The sequence below is a fragment of the Lycorma delicatula genome, chromosome 7 (genome assembly GCF_047948215.1).
Source record: "Lycorma delicatula isolate Av1 chromosome 7, ASM4794821v1, whole genome shotgun sequence".
Taxonomy (NCBI): domain Eukaryota; kingdom Metazoa; phylum Arthropoda; class Insecta; order Hemiptera; family Fulgoridae; genus Lycorma; species Lycorma delicatula.
Genome location: NC_134461.1, coordinates 118,214,510 through 118,228,917, shown reverse-complemented (window position 1 = coordinate 118,228,917; position 14,408 = coordinate 118,214,510). Strand labels below are relative to the sequence as shown.

At 28.3% G+C, this 14,408-nt stretch overlaps 2 protein-coding genes across 2 annotated transcripts in view; one reads left to right on the top strand and one right to left on the bottom strand.

Moving 5' to 3' along the window:
* The window catches only part of LOC142328146 (uncharacterized), a 646,852-nt gene that overhangs the window by 128,297 nt on the left and 504,147 nt on the right, over positions 1-14,408 (top strand). The window lies entirely within an intron of this gene.
* Lsm11 (U6 snRNA-associated Sm-like protein LSm11) overlaps positions 1-14,408 on the bottom strand; it is a 77,396-nt gene that overhangs the window by 34,157 nt on the left and 28,831 nt on the right. The window contains exon 3 of the mRNA XM_075370679.1: positions 4,916-5,028. Coding sequence (XP_075226794.1) covers positions 4,916-5,028 — 113 coding nt within the window. The remainder of the gene's footprint in view (positions 1-4,915; positions 5,029-14,408) is intronic.

The following is a 14,408-nucleotide window of genomic DNA, read 5'->3' as shown; positions in this document are numbered from 1 at the left end:
TACAAATGGCGTCAAATATTGAAATCATACAGCGGTTTCAGAACAAACTAACGAGGTGCATAGTGCGGCGCAGTGGTTTGCTACAAATAATAAAATCCACGAACATTTAGGTCTACGGTAAGTCAAGGAAGAAATACAACGTTTTCAGTTTGAAATATGAACTTCGGTCATATGATTATAAACACTAAGTCGTAAACCGCCTAGACAAGGATGAAGATGTTCGAAGACTTAACGGCTACACCTGCTGAACCTTAGTAACTCTATACTGTGATTAAATCCGCTAATGTTGTGCATTAATCAATCCATTCCCTTTATACTTTTTTCTTTTCTAAGTGTTCTATCAATCTTCTGTCTTTATGATTCTTGTTATTGTTTTCTAGTACACAACTATTAGTACAGTTCTTCAAACTCCTTTATGTACGTTCTACCCTCAGAAGTTCTATATAGAACTAGTATGTAATTCTTGAGGAATTTCAATATTGATTCCTTTTTATTGTGAATACATGTAATACAATTTACTTAAGATTATCTACAAAAATGTAACAGATTTTAAATAAAAATTTGAAGAAAAAATATATATCAAACTATTTTTAACAGGTTTCTAATTGTTACATAATTCGTTAAAACAAGAATTACAAACACACACGAAATATCTTAACGAAATACAGAAAATCAGTTATAAATTTGTTAATGGACATAATTTAACAAAACTACAAATATTGTCAAAAATTAAAAAAATTAATAACAATATAACGTTATATCATAACTCATTAGTCAATAAATAGTGTACAACAATTTAAAATAATAATACTTATGTTATATAATAATAACAATATTTTAAAAACAAATTAGGAATCGTAAAAACCTTTTCTTTTTTTAAATTAAAAATGAAATAAACATAATAAAGATATTAGTGAAAAAATATAAAGCTATAAAATTTTTATCTCATTTTTTTGTTATTGGACAGTATAAAAAAAACACCTGTTTATAATACAGAATAACATGTTATAAAATGAAAGCGTTTAACATTTCATAAGATTAATATAAACAATATGTATATTTAAAATACGTTAAAATTATAATAGATATTTAAATATATATATATATGTTACGAACGACAGTTATTTAAATGAAGAAAATGGTTAAGGAAGTTAAATTAAAAAAAAAAGAGAAAGAGATTGAACGTGCTGAGTCAAATGTCTTGACCAATGGTCAGTGAAATTATCTTTCGATATAACTTACTTTTAAGAATAATATAAAAATATGTAAAAAGTTCCTCATCTATGACCAGTATAGTCTAAAGTTAATTGAAAACGGCTGGTTACATGATACAAAAAAATTCATAATGAAAAATTATAAAAAAGGGGAATATATAAAATATAAAAAAACGAATTGAAAATTAATACACGTAGTATTTAGTAAGGTAATTATGTTTTATATACATAAAAAACTAGTTTTAGAAAAGGATTTCTTTCTGTTTCTTTTTCATTTATTATTATTTTTTTTTATACTTTCTCTTCTTCCTATAACTGGCAAACTCTTCCGCATTACATAGCAGTATAAATTATAATTTCATCAAACTATGTAACGAAATTTTATCTGATTATTCGACTAAAATAATCCAAAGATAAAACATACGTAATCTTCTAACTGTTCATCATATAATTAAATATAATAACTGCATTCTTCGTTTAATAAACAAACACAAATTTTAATTAAAATATAGAGCTGTAAGTATATTAAATCTAGCAGATTTTGATTCAGATCAATTAATAACTGATGTTATCCAACACATATCATCCGCTGCAATATAAACAAAATTGAACCGCGGTTCTGACTCATTTTACCATATGACAAGTTTCCTTTTATTCATCAAATCTCATGCAATTTCTGGTAGACTAATTTAATATTCATCATGAATTCTTGATGCGTGAACTTTTTATAGATTTTTTTTAAATTTTATCTCTGGTAGCTCATAGTGCTGAAATTTCTGAACGGCTTATAATGCAGTTTTTTTAACAGAATTTTTTTTAATATCCAGCTACTACCGTTTTATTATTATTTTTTTATGCAACAATAAGCAAATAAAAGGATTCTACAACAAAACCGTCTTTTATATAAGTTCACGGCTACTGAGTTCGAAATTAGTTTAAACGTTTGACAATGCAATCTAATTGCCTTCCAACGAGGCAGATACAAATATAAATTACATAATTTCTGATAAGTGAGTTCCATTCTTAGATTTCTTTTATAAATATTTCTTAACTAACCTTAATATCTCCGAAACCCGATAAAGTTTTAAGTCGTAGTTGCTTCTCTATAGACTGGTACCGTGATTGCTAAACTCTTTTAGAGCCTACTTTTCAGACTAATCTTCGGTTTCCTTAACAAAGTTGAATGCATCCTCAAAAAATAAGCAAAGTATGATATTAACTACACAACCCTGGTTGAAATTTTTTGACGGTTTTATAATCCAGTTTTTTAACATGATGTTTTAATGTCCAGTATGTTTTACCGTTTTATGCGACAATAAGCAAATAAAAAGACTCGACAAATCTTGGAATAACATTACTATCTTTCTTAGACAGTTTCCGTCACCCGCTGCTGCAGAGTGAACACGTCATTTTCCCACCATTCCTGACGTGCACACAATTTCCAGTTTGTTTTTCGGCGGCTACGCTTTAGATTACGCTGTCATCTTAACGTTTGCCTCTAACTATTGTATTACAAGTGAACAGCATCGTGCATTTCGTGGTACATTACTAAATATTTTAACATTTTTCTCTCATACACCTTAAAAAAACTAAAAACTACAAAGAAACATAGATTATAATGGAAGTACATCCTCAACAGTCAACATTCAGTGATATTTCGTGTTCTTGGACACAAAATTGAACCAAACAAAACAACTGGACATCAAAGAGAGCTAACCATATTTCTCATACAATTATTAAAAATGGATACATCTTCCAGAATCAATTAAGATTATCATTTCTGTTTTATATTTAACTCTATCTTCGTATAAATTAAATCTCGTTGAAGAGTCTAAATTTATTAAAAAATTGATCAAGGTCTACTGTTCACAGTACTACTAATTGAATGGTTCGTTTAAGGGTAAGAAATCTCATGTCAATGAGATTTTTATTAGGTAGGATTCCTAAAAAAAAAAAAAAAAATACAAAACATGCTATGTCGCTTTTGAGCAGATAAAAATCACTGTGGGTTTCGGTAATGCAAACAAACCTCCTATTAATAAATATTTACCAGTGAGTAAGCTAAAAAATAATCATAACTGAAATTTCTTAAACATCAGAAATGTTCTGTCAAAGTAACTAGTAACTTTTACAGCCAAGTACTCGATATTTTCTCAATGAGAAAGTTTAGGCTTTCTCATTTAGACTTTTCAAAAATTTATTAGTTTTTCAAGGGTGTTAAATTAGTATAGATAGAATAATAATTTTTTTTTTAAATATTATTTAATTTTTATAAAAAATCCAGTGGCGGCTCGCGTATAGACACTTGGAATTGCAGCAACCCCTATTTCCACTTGATATTATCGATAAAATTCAAGGTAACGAGTCCTTTCTTCTTCAATTCTTTCTTTCAATATATAATTCTTAAGCTTAATGTCAGTAGCCATCTCCCAGTTTATGAAAAAGATACGAAAATCTTTTTGTAGAACTGTGCGCTTCCCGTTGCAACGGCGTAGTGTTTGGCTGTTGTACGCATGCGCATATAGGAAGCTACACGCGAGGCTGCGAGAGAGAGCACTATTGATCCCGCAGTGCCGACCCTGGCGTGCTGGTGGAAGATTTTTTTTTTTTTATTCCGCGTGTGTTGTCCTTAAAAACCGTGTACCATATTCTTTAATGTGATAAAGTATAGAATTAAATTATTATCCTGCTTCCAGCTATTCTATTTGATTCATTTTTTTCCGGTTATTTTATTTTAAACAAAACTTTAACCATTTATACATCTTTGTTTCCTTTTACACGTTTTAAAACAAAGGCTAAAAATTTTCTGGTGCGGCACTTCCACTAATTTTAGCTATGAGCCGCCACTGAAAGAATCGTTTTAAATAAAATTTAAAAAATAGAATCGCTCGTAAAATTAGACAGAATGACAAATTACTGGTGGTTTAACTAAAAAAAAATAAATTTAAAAATAAAAAGAAATACTTAAACTATATTAACAACAACTTGACAAACAAAATAAATATTCGGCTTTAAAATTATATACCTAAAATTGTTTCAGCTAACAACGAAAATAAAATCAAAATCTATAATAATATCCTATTTTGATCAGGTCGTATTTTTGCCATTAGTTTTTTTTTTACTTTCTTTTAAGACAGGTGGCTATTCAGTTCGTTGAACGGATGCAAAAAGCACCTGCGGTCAAAAAAGTAGTTTTTAAAATATCTTTTATGCAGGTGTAGATTTAGAATTAATAAAAATAATTTTTTTTTTATTTTTTTTTTGCTTCTTCTTTTTTCTTATTTCCAAGAAGGCATAATATTTAAATTTAAAATCAAATATATTTTAAGCAAATGTAATTTGATTATCTTCTTTTTTTTATTAAAAAATACTAATAAAATACAAAAAATCTTTTTAATAGTATTAATCCTTTTGTATAGTGTTACATTAAATAACTTTTTATTTTTGTAAAAATGAAAAATATATTTGAATAACACACATCGCTGGTTTACTGTTTTACTTATCTAGTGGTGCAGACTGCACTGATTATCGTAAGCCTTTTATATATTTTTATACCGTTCAAATCACTTATTACAATTAATTCTTAGAATTTAATAGTGAATATTAAGTGTAATCTGTTTCTTTTTAAGCTTTTATAAAGTACAACAAAATAATAGTAAAAAAAAAGAAACGAACAAACAAATTAACTTATCTTAATTTACCTTTACTCGTCTCCTTAATTCCATACATATACGTAATTGTTCTAGTGGACCTGACATCACTTCCATTCTTGTTAAAATATTTCTCACTGGTCTACGCTTCACTGTCAGAAGTCCTGAAGATTTAAATACAATTTTTAAAATAACAAAATTATTCAAGATTATATATATATATATATATATATATATATATATATATAAAAATTAATATTAAAACATCTTTTATAAAAATAAAATTGCTAAATAAATCTTAATGATCCTTGCAATAATTATTGTAATTAAATATTTTCATAATTTAATTTTTCATGGGTAAATAACCAGAACGTAATAAAAAAATTCTGCACTAGGTTTAATTTTTAAAAAAAATTTAATTCGAATGAAAAAAAATTAAAAAATTAAAAAAAATTTAATTCTAATGTCGAAAAAACCCATGTAAGAAAACACAATGCTAAAGAATTTAAACGAAAACTCAACCGTATAGAAAAATAAAATAAAGCAAAAAGTATAAATAAAATTAAAAAATCAAAATTAAATAAACGGTGATTTTGTACATCAAAATAAACTGAAGGATTCTTACCCAAATTGAGAAAAAATTACCGTAAAATATAAGTTCAGGTAATAGTTAAAAAGCTTTTAAAAATGTACAAATTTTATAAATTTCGGTCAAATCATCACTCAAAATATGTTCTATTCTACTTTGAATCTTCATAATAGTGTGCAAAATCTTTAGTCAAGAAGAATGATACCATTCTTATACAGTACTGTTATATTTTAAAATATTACGAGTCTAAAACCTCAATTACAGTTCGGCAGATGGTCTTTTTAAATAACTTCAAAAAAAAAAACATACGTTAGTCTGAATTCAACCCGTATGTATTCAATTATTATTTTTTCTTATGTATATTAAAGTTTTAAATTTTAATGTAATGCATTATTTAAAATAAATATTTTTTAAACAAAAGATTACAATGGATTTCCTACAAGAGGATTTCTTTTTTGTCATCCTTGCTTAGTATTGGATTATTTTAAGGGTAATGATAGGCTTTGCTTAATGTAATTCTGACATTCAAAGTATATTCGGAGAGAAAATCAAGAAAATTGATTGGAAAATTTAAGTTAAAACAATACCATATTACTGCATTTTAGAGTACCTCTGTAATAATCTTTTAACATTGGTCATCAACACTCCGTTTCTAATTTTTATCAAATTACATGTTTCTCGCGAATAGTTTGTGTTTTAAAATGAGTTTGAGATAATGAATTTGGAGCTTGTGCATGGGGGTAAATAAAATGAAAATTTTGTAGTGTATTAAAAAATACTATGTCTGATCGGGATTTAATTAATCTTTTTGTCTCAGATCGACCATTACTAAAAGTACTATTGTAAACTCAAATGTTTCATGTACATCGAAAAAACGGATATTACAATTTAATATAGTGTTCAAAAAGTGAAGCAAACTTATGGAAGAATATTTCTTCCTTTTGTTGCTAATTTGAGGAATAATGGGTTGCACAATGCAGCAAAGAAGAATATTCATTGCCTCCCAATACATTACATGTGCCAAAACAGAAAAAGAAAGTTATGCCCAGACCCAGAATGCCTTCACAAAAAAGTATGGTGTGGATGCACCAAACAAGTCCTCTAACAAGAGGCTGTACGACAAGTTCCAAAAGACAGGGAATCTGGCAGATGCAACTAAAACTGGTCGACCGAAAGGGCTAACCACAAGAAAAGTTGAACGACGTGCAAGCTTCATATTCTGTTAATCCCAAGAAATCTGTGCGACGTCTATCTAGCCAGTCTGATTTCTCCGTTGGTATGCCCACACGGCATTGCGCAAGTGTTCAAAGATGCACCCGTACAGAATTCGTGTTGTTCATGAGTTGTTACCAACAGATACTGCAAAATGTGTAGCTTTCTGTCAATGGTTCATGTCATCTAAAGCGAGATGGGGACGAATTTGATGACTCATTTCGGTCTGATGTGGCATGGTTCCACCTTGATGGATACGTGAATGCACAGAATTAATTTGGGGTACGGAAAATCCTCATCAATTGCACGGACAAACATTTTACGTAGGCGAATCTTCATGACATTCTTTCATGGCACAGAGACTGCTACATACAGATGGTGCAACAATTTATAAAAGCTATACCTGCAGACCGGCAAGAGTTACGATTTGAATACTAGATCTTTGGTGGTTGGGTTTCAATTAACCACACATCTCAGGAATGGTCGACCTGAGACTGTACATGACTAATACTTCATTTACATTCATACATATCCTCTGAAGTAATACCTTACGGTGGTTCCGTAAGGTAAAAAAGTCATAAATTAATCCTTTCCTTCTATTCTGTTTGATTCTAATTGGAATTTTTTATTTTTATAAAAAAAAATAATTCTTACAGAAGTAATCTATTTATTTTTTTAATGTAATTAATTAAAAAAAGTGATAAAACAGTATACAATACTACAGTACAATCTTTATAATAAAAACAACAGGTCTTTAACGACAGTCCATGAAATTTGTTCTTCCTGGCTGGATGTGAGCCAAAACTGCTGGATGTTCATTTATTTCGTTATATCGTCAATATCAGGATGGCCAATAGTAAATATCCAAGGCCTCTAACGATGTTTTCCTTAGTGTTAAATCTTTTTACACGTATAAATATATAAAATTAAAAATAATAAAATAAAATTTAACCGTGTACAGTTATTCTATACTTTACGTTATTAAAATAATAAGCACAGCTAAGAATTCATATATTGAACACACAAACACACACATTAGTACTATCATCTACGGTAGTACTAGATATATTAGTATTTAAAACACTTTTAATTATAAGGCTGTCGCATTGTATCAATTAATAATTCATATATAACCAAGGTTGTCAATTTCAGGAAGTATTTAAAGTTCTATTAAGGTATCTACAAGTATATTTTATTTATTAATTAATAAATAGAACTCCAGTAAATAAAAATAAACAAATTGTTTTTAATTATTTATTTTTTTTAATTTAAGATACAGTTTTTATTCTATGCATAGAATACATTTTTAGCGCTATGTTATATTTATTTACTTAATCATTCACCTTCTTTGAAGTATTGGTTTTTCGTACAAAGATTTTTGTATAAAGATTTGTACATAGCGGACACATACGAACATTGCCTTTTACAAATATAGAAAGTCTGTTTGTACATTTGTTTGTTTCGTAAATATCTCGACATCGGCGCTACCTAGCGGGTATAGTTTTCGCAAAATATTTCTTTTCACGTAACTAATATATATTCTAAATATGAACCATATCGGATCATAACTACAATTTTTCGAAATATCTCGACCCCCAGCGCCATCTAGCGGGTCCATTTTTTCCAGAGGTATTTTTTTCCATGTAAATAACACGTACTCTGAATATGAGTCAAATCGGACCATAAATACAATTTTTCAAAATATCTCGACCCCAGCGCCACCTAGTGGGTCCAAACTAATTCAGAAACCTTCGCAGGCGTGCGCACAACAACTCACCAAAGTTTCATCGCAATCGGATGAATGGTATAGAAACGCATACGGGAAAAACAAACAAACAAAAATTCTTATATATATATATATATATATATATATATAAGAATTTTTGTTTGTATATATATATATATATATGTAAAAGATAAGAAAGTACGGTCATAGCAAAGGACAAAGTTCTAACTCGGCGACGGTATATTATGGTGTACTATACCTGTGTTCCATCCACCAATAAAAAGTAACCATTTATTGCAAGAAAGTTAAAAACTGTACGATGAAATCCTTCAAAAATAAATTATCGAATTTTTCAATTATGTAACATTTAGATTTTTAGTTTTATGATTAAAACGGAATGTAAATTTTGCAGCGTATGAAAAAGTCAAGGTAGACTGAATTTGAACCGAGAACTTCCGGATATGAATGAATTAAAGGTATGTGTGCGCAAGAATAATGATGAAAAAACCACAAATTTTCGCTAAAAGTAATAATTACTTTCCCAGTCCAACTTAATAGTTTTTTCTTAACGAAGCTCGGTTAGTTTCATGCTAAAAAAAGAAAATTAGTTGGATTTTAGAGTCGCGCAAAATTTTACTTCACGCTATAGCATGAAGAGATCCGTCACGATACAAGTTTTTATACCTTTAATGCTTGACGGGATGAATCTAAAAAAAAAACCCTTTTAATTATGAAACATCTACAAATAAATTTCTTGTATACTTAACCGCGAATGATAAAAATCATTTAAAAACGGAACGGATCGAAACAATAGGAAAAGGTAATATTAATTATGATAATTTTAATAATAAAACACGTAACATCTTAACTGATGAAGGACAAGAAAGGATAGATTTAAAGAGGAAGAGGGAAACAATTCGCGAAAAGGTAGCTTATAGTGTGCGTCAACTACAGACACGCGCGGTCATTGAACTTTCACTCTCTATCGGTGATTCTCTTCGTAGAATACAGAGTGTAGTTTATAGTTGACTACATAAGTTTATATCGTAAATATTAGTTGACACATTTGAAATAGCATTTATTACAATAAAATATTATGTTTTGTAATATTACATAAACTTAAAAAAAGCAGAATTTATAATCATCCCTCTTCATAAATAATTAATTCGTTAAAATTCATTGAATTTTCATTTGTTTACATAAATTAAAACTTTTTTTTGTAAACAATTTCAGTTAGCTTATAACCGTGGCAACTTATTAGATTAAATGCATAAAATAAGCAAAGAAAAACAAATAAATCAAACAAAACTAAAATTTAAATCACGAATGGATCAAAATAATATTTAAGTCTAGTTTAAATTTTAAATAATATATAACGCTTTTTTTGTTCTGTAAACGAATTTATTATAATATATGTGAATTACTTCAACCGGTTTCTAAATGAAAATTTCCGCATAATTTCCATAATGTTCTTTTATACGTTAACTTATACAAATCACAGAGTACAGCCTTCCTAGAATTGTCTTTCATTTTTTATTACAGTCAAAATAATTAAATTTGGCCGTTGGATGACATAATATACATATATTAAACTTAGTATTTATGATCGCGCAAATTTCGGTTTTCAGATTTCAGTGGAAACATTCATTTTGGTCATCCCCGAATCCATTTTGAATAGTTTCAGCGTGACGTCTATACGCACGTATGAATCTCGCATAATTCAAAAAAGATTACCCGTAGGATGTTGAAATTTTGGATTTAGGACTGTTATAACATCTAGTTGTGTACCTCCCCTTTTGATTGCAATCGGTTGGACCAAAAGTGTCTAAAAAATCCAAATGTTTTGGACTTTTTCTTAACTGCAGTAATAAGCTCTCACCCATCGGGTTGGTCTAGTGGTGAACGCGTCTTCCCAAATCAGCTGATTTGGAAGTTGAGAGTTCCAGCGTTCAAGTCCTAGTAAAGTCAGATATATTTACACCGATTTGAATACTAGATCGTGGATACCGGTGTTGTTTGGTGGTTGGGTTTCAATTAACCACACATCTCAGGAATGGTCGAACTGAGACTGTACAAGACTATACTTCATTTACACTCATACGTATCCTCGCTCATCCTCTGAAGTATTAATCTAGACGGTAATTACCGGAGGATAAACAGGAAAAAAAGAAAGTAATAATTCCTCATTGAAAGCTATTTAACTATATAAATGGTACTTAGTTTCATTGATTCCAGAATTATAGCCAAATAAAATTTCAATTAATGAAACATTTGGATCTTACAAGGGGAAGGCCCATCAGTTCGATCCGACTTAATCTCCTTTTTTAACTTAAATATTTGATTTATTAATAATTATTAATCTCTAATTGTAAAAAGGTTTTTACAATAAATAATAATTCAATAACAAAAAAAAAAAGAAAAAATGTCAGAAATTATTAATGAAATAAAATTTCGTGTACTTTTCATTAAAAAAAAAAAAGTGTGTATGTAATTTAATAGGCGTACAAGGACGTCATTTGGTATCCACATCAGATTTTTTTACTTTCGCATTATGCAACGAAACATCTAAAAAAATAAAATAGACAAACAATGAGTAAAATATGATATCTCACTCGGTATGATTTTTCCTTTACATATAGAAGCTCTTTCAACTCGAGGGTCGCGATGATATGAAAGGGGGGTCGCGAAATTAGCATATAACTTTACACGTAAAACAGTAATGAAGTCATTTATGAAAAAAAATTCATTATTACAAACATTTTATTTACATTTATATACATGTAAAGAAAATAAATTAATGATTGGTTGCGCTTATTTTTCATTTAAAAATTTCTCCTTACTTGGATCTTTGTTAGAAACACACAAAAGAAAATTGTTTTCAAGTGATAAAAAATGATTCCTATATTTAGATTTTAGCGCAACCATAGACGAAAAACCCTTTTCACAGAAGAAAAACGTGGCGAAAAGGATTAATGTTTTCTAAGCTAACTAAATTTCCATATCCACTTCTACGCAAGACAAAATGTATCTAAATATTCAGATGTGAATTGTAGTTTTAACGTTTTATCGGCAAACATTTCGATAAAGTGGTCGTGAATCTTAACTGGTTAACTTGCAGCAGCAGCAAATATGTTTTCACTAAATGGATTCAATACCAGTCTCTTCGAAAAATCATTTTTACCTTCCGGGAAATACTCAGTCAACTGAATATTTAGCTCAAGCAAATTAATCTTCATGTTATCTAAAAACTATGGTGAATAATGTCTTCTTTATCCAAATTTTTGCTTTGAAGGCAAATAATACAGATATCAATGAAAACATGAACTTTGTCATTAATAAAATACTTTTATTACGTCCTTATAAATTCATATTCAAGACGTTTAAATGCAAAAAATACAAACTAAGTAAGCTAATAGCAACATATACTTATTATTCTGTAAAATAAATTGAGAATGGGCGTTTGTTTATCCCGGAAAAATATTATTCATTTCTCAATTCCAATAACTGAGCTAACACTTTACCCCGCGATTCGTGTTCAAACGTATCATATATATGTTCGAACATGACTCTGTCACAGCGAATATTATGGAAGTACCCCAAATAAGGAGCAGGTACATGTCAAGTTAGTACCTGTAAATCGCTGATGTTTGTACATTTCACACATGCATGTTCATACCCGTCGCTATCAAGGCAGCTTTAAATAGTCTTAACTAGGTTTCATTCGGTCGGGGTAGGGGATCGCGAAATATTTAATTTTTTTTTTTAACGTTTTGATGGTGTGGAGCTAAACAGATTGAGAATCACTAACATACAGCATTACAATTTGTAACGAAGTGGGTTGACTGTTTACAACGATTACAAACTGTCAATCTTTATTATTTCAGCTTTTCAACTTTATTAATTTACATGAAAACTCGAGCTATAAGATAATAATAGTGCTTATCAGTTAATAAATGAACATTTTACAGTTAAATAATACTAACTTCCACTTACAAGTTACATGTTCTGACATGTACAACCGGCGGTGATTTATAAAGTTAAGTTTTTTTAAATCAGATTATTCTAATCCTTTTTCTAACTTTGTCTATTATAATAAATTCAAATTAGTATTTAACTTTTACCTGGAAAAACCTTATTTTCTTTTTTATTAACTGTGTTATATGTTTCTTTTGTTACCTTATTTATTTAAATAAATAATCCGTATTTACAATTTTAATCATTATTAATTTTTATTTAAATGCGTTTTTAATAATACAGTTAAATTAATACTTAAGCGACCAAAATAAGAACTATTTTCGAAGGTCCTGGGTTCGAATCCCGATCAGGCATGGCATTTTTCATACGCTACACATTTTCATTCGGGCTAAATGATTACAGCAGTCGATGCACGTATCTCAAAAAAAAGAACTATTTTATTTTTACATCCATCCTCAATCCTCTTGATAAATAGTCAATAATTTTAAACGTGAAAACACTTAGATTTATTTATTACACATATATAATATTTCTCAAATTATTTTTATTACTATTATCAACATTTTTATTAATTTCATGACCAACTTTTTAATAAACCATAAACACTAAATGAATTACCGTTAATACATAGAAAAAATATTTTAATGAATAAAATTTTTAATTATTCATTACTTGTATTTAATTATCACTCTTTATGTGTTAAATATTATAATACGTTTTTCGTAATTTTATGAATAACTCATATACTTGAAACTTTTATTAACAAGAATAAAAAAAATAATACTAATGTAATATCAAAGGTCAAGGAAATGCTTAGTGTTTGTTGATCAGAAGTTAACAAATAATTAAAAGAAAGATGGAAATATATAATAATGAAATAAAACAAGAGACGGAATATTCCAAGGAATAGTTGTCAGTCCTTGGGTCATTCACGATTAACAGTAACCAACCATCGTTTAGATGTTTTTTAAGACCTTCAAATTACAAATTATCTGTTAAAAACATTTCTTTTAAATTGTAGTAGCATTATAAAACTAGAAATACTTGATTGCAAACTATTTAACCTTACGTAATTTTTTTTAAGTTGATATATTATTACGATTGTATGGTTTGTTAGAGTTATGCATTATGATGCAATAGATAATTTTTTTTTTAAATATAAGTTACTTAAAACTGATTAGTACCAATGGAATACAACGAACTGTTAGCAACTCAGTTCCTTTAACTTGTAGGCTGTGGTAGGGAGAATCTCCGACCCTCAGATCCCCACCTTCTTCTATGTAACCAATACTGTGCACCTGATTATTCCCTGCCACACATCTTATAGGTTACAAACAAGATTTATCTATTTTTGATTATGGTATTCTAATCCCAGTATGTATGTTTTAAAAAAAAAAATAAGATAATTTATTAACCCCTAACACAAAAATTTAGTAAACAGGACGTTTGTATATATTATTTATATCTTATTTCATCCGGTACAAATTAATTTTCTATCACAATACAAAACTTTTGTGTTTTAAAACACTTCTTTTAAAAAGGGTATGTTATGGATTGTTTTCATAGAATCATGCAGGAATTAAAAAGTTATATATTTGTACGTTATACATTTCCTGGATAAAACCATAAATAATAAATTTTCTGCTTCAGGTAAAAAAAATATTCTGTTTTAATACAATTTCAGAATTAAAGAAAAACAAATCAACAAACTAAAACTAGCATTATAAATCTCTTAAAATGTGAATATATATTTTTTTAAATTTATAATTAATCATTAAAAAACTTGTTGTTTTAAAATTAAATACCAGTATTGTTTCCTGGTTACGGATGTAATTAAATAAGTTAATACAATTATACTAATTAAAATAATGATAAAACATAATAGCCTCCATTAAATAAGTTGTTTAATAATTTTGTGTCTGTTAGTTTTCTTTTGTGTATGGTTTTTAAAAACAATGTAATTAAGGTATAATTAAGTACCTTACTCAAAATGTGGATAATTTTTTTCAATTTATATAGTTAAATTGATAACAATTTATTAT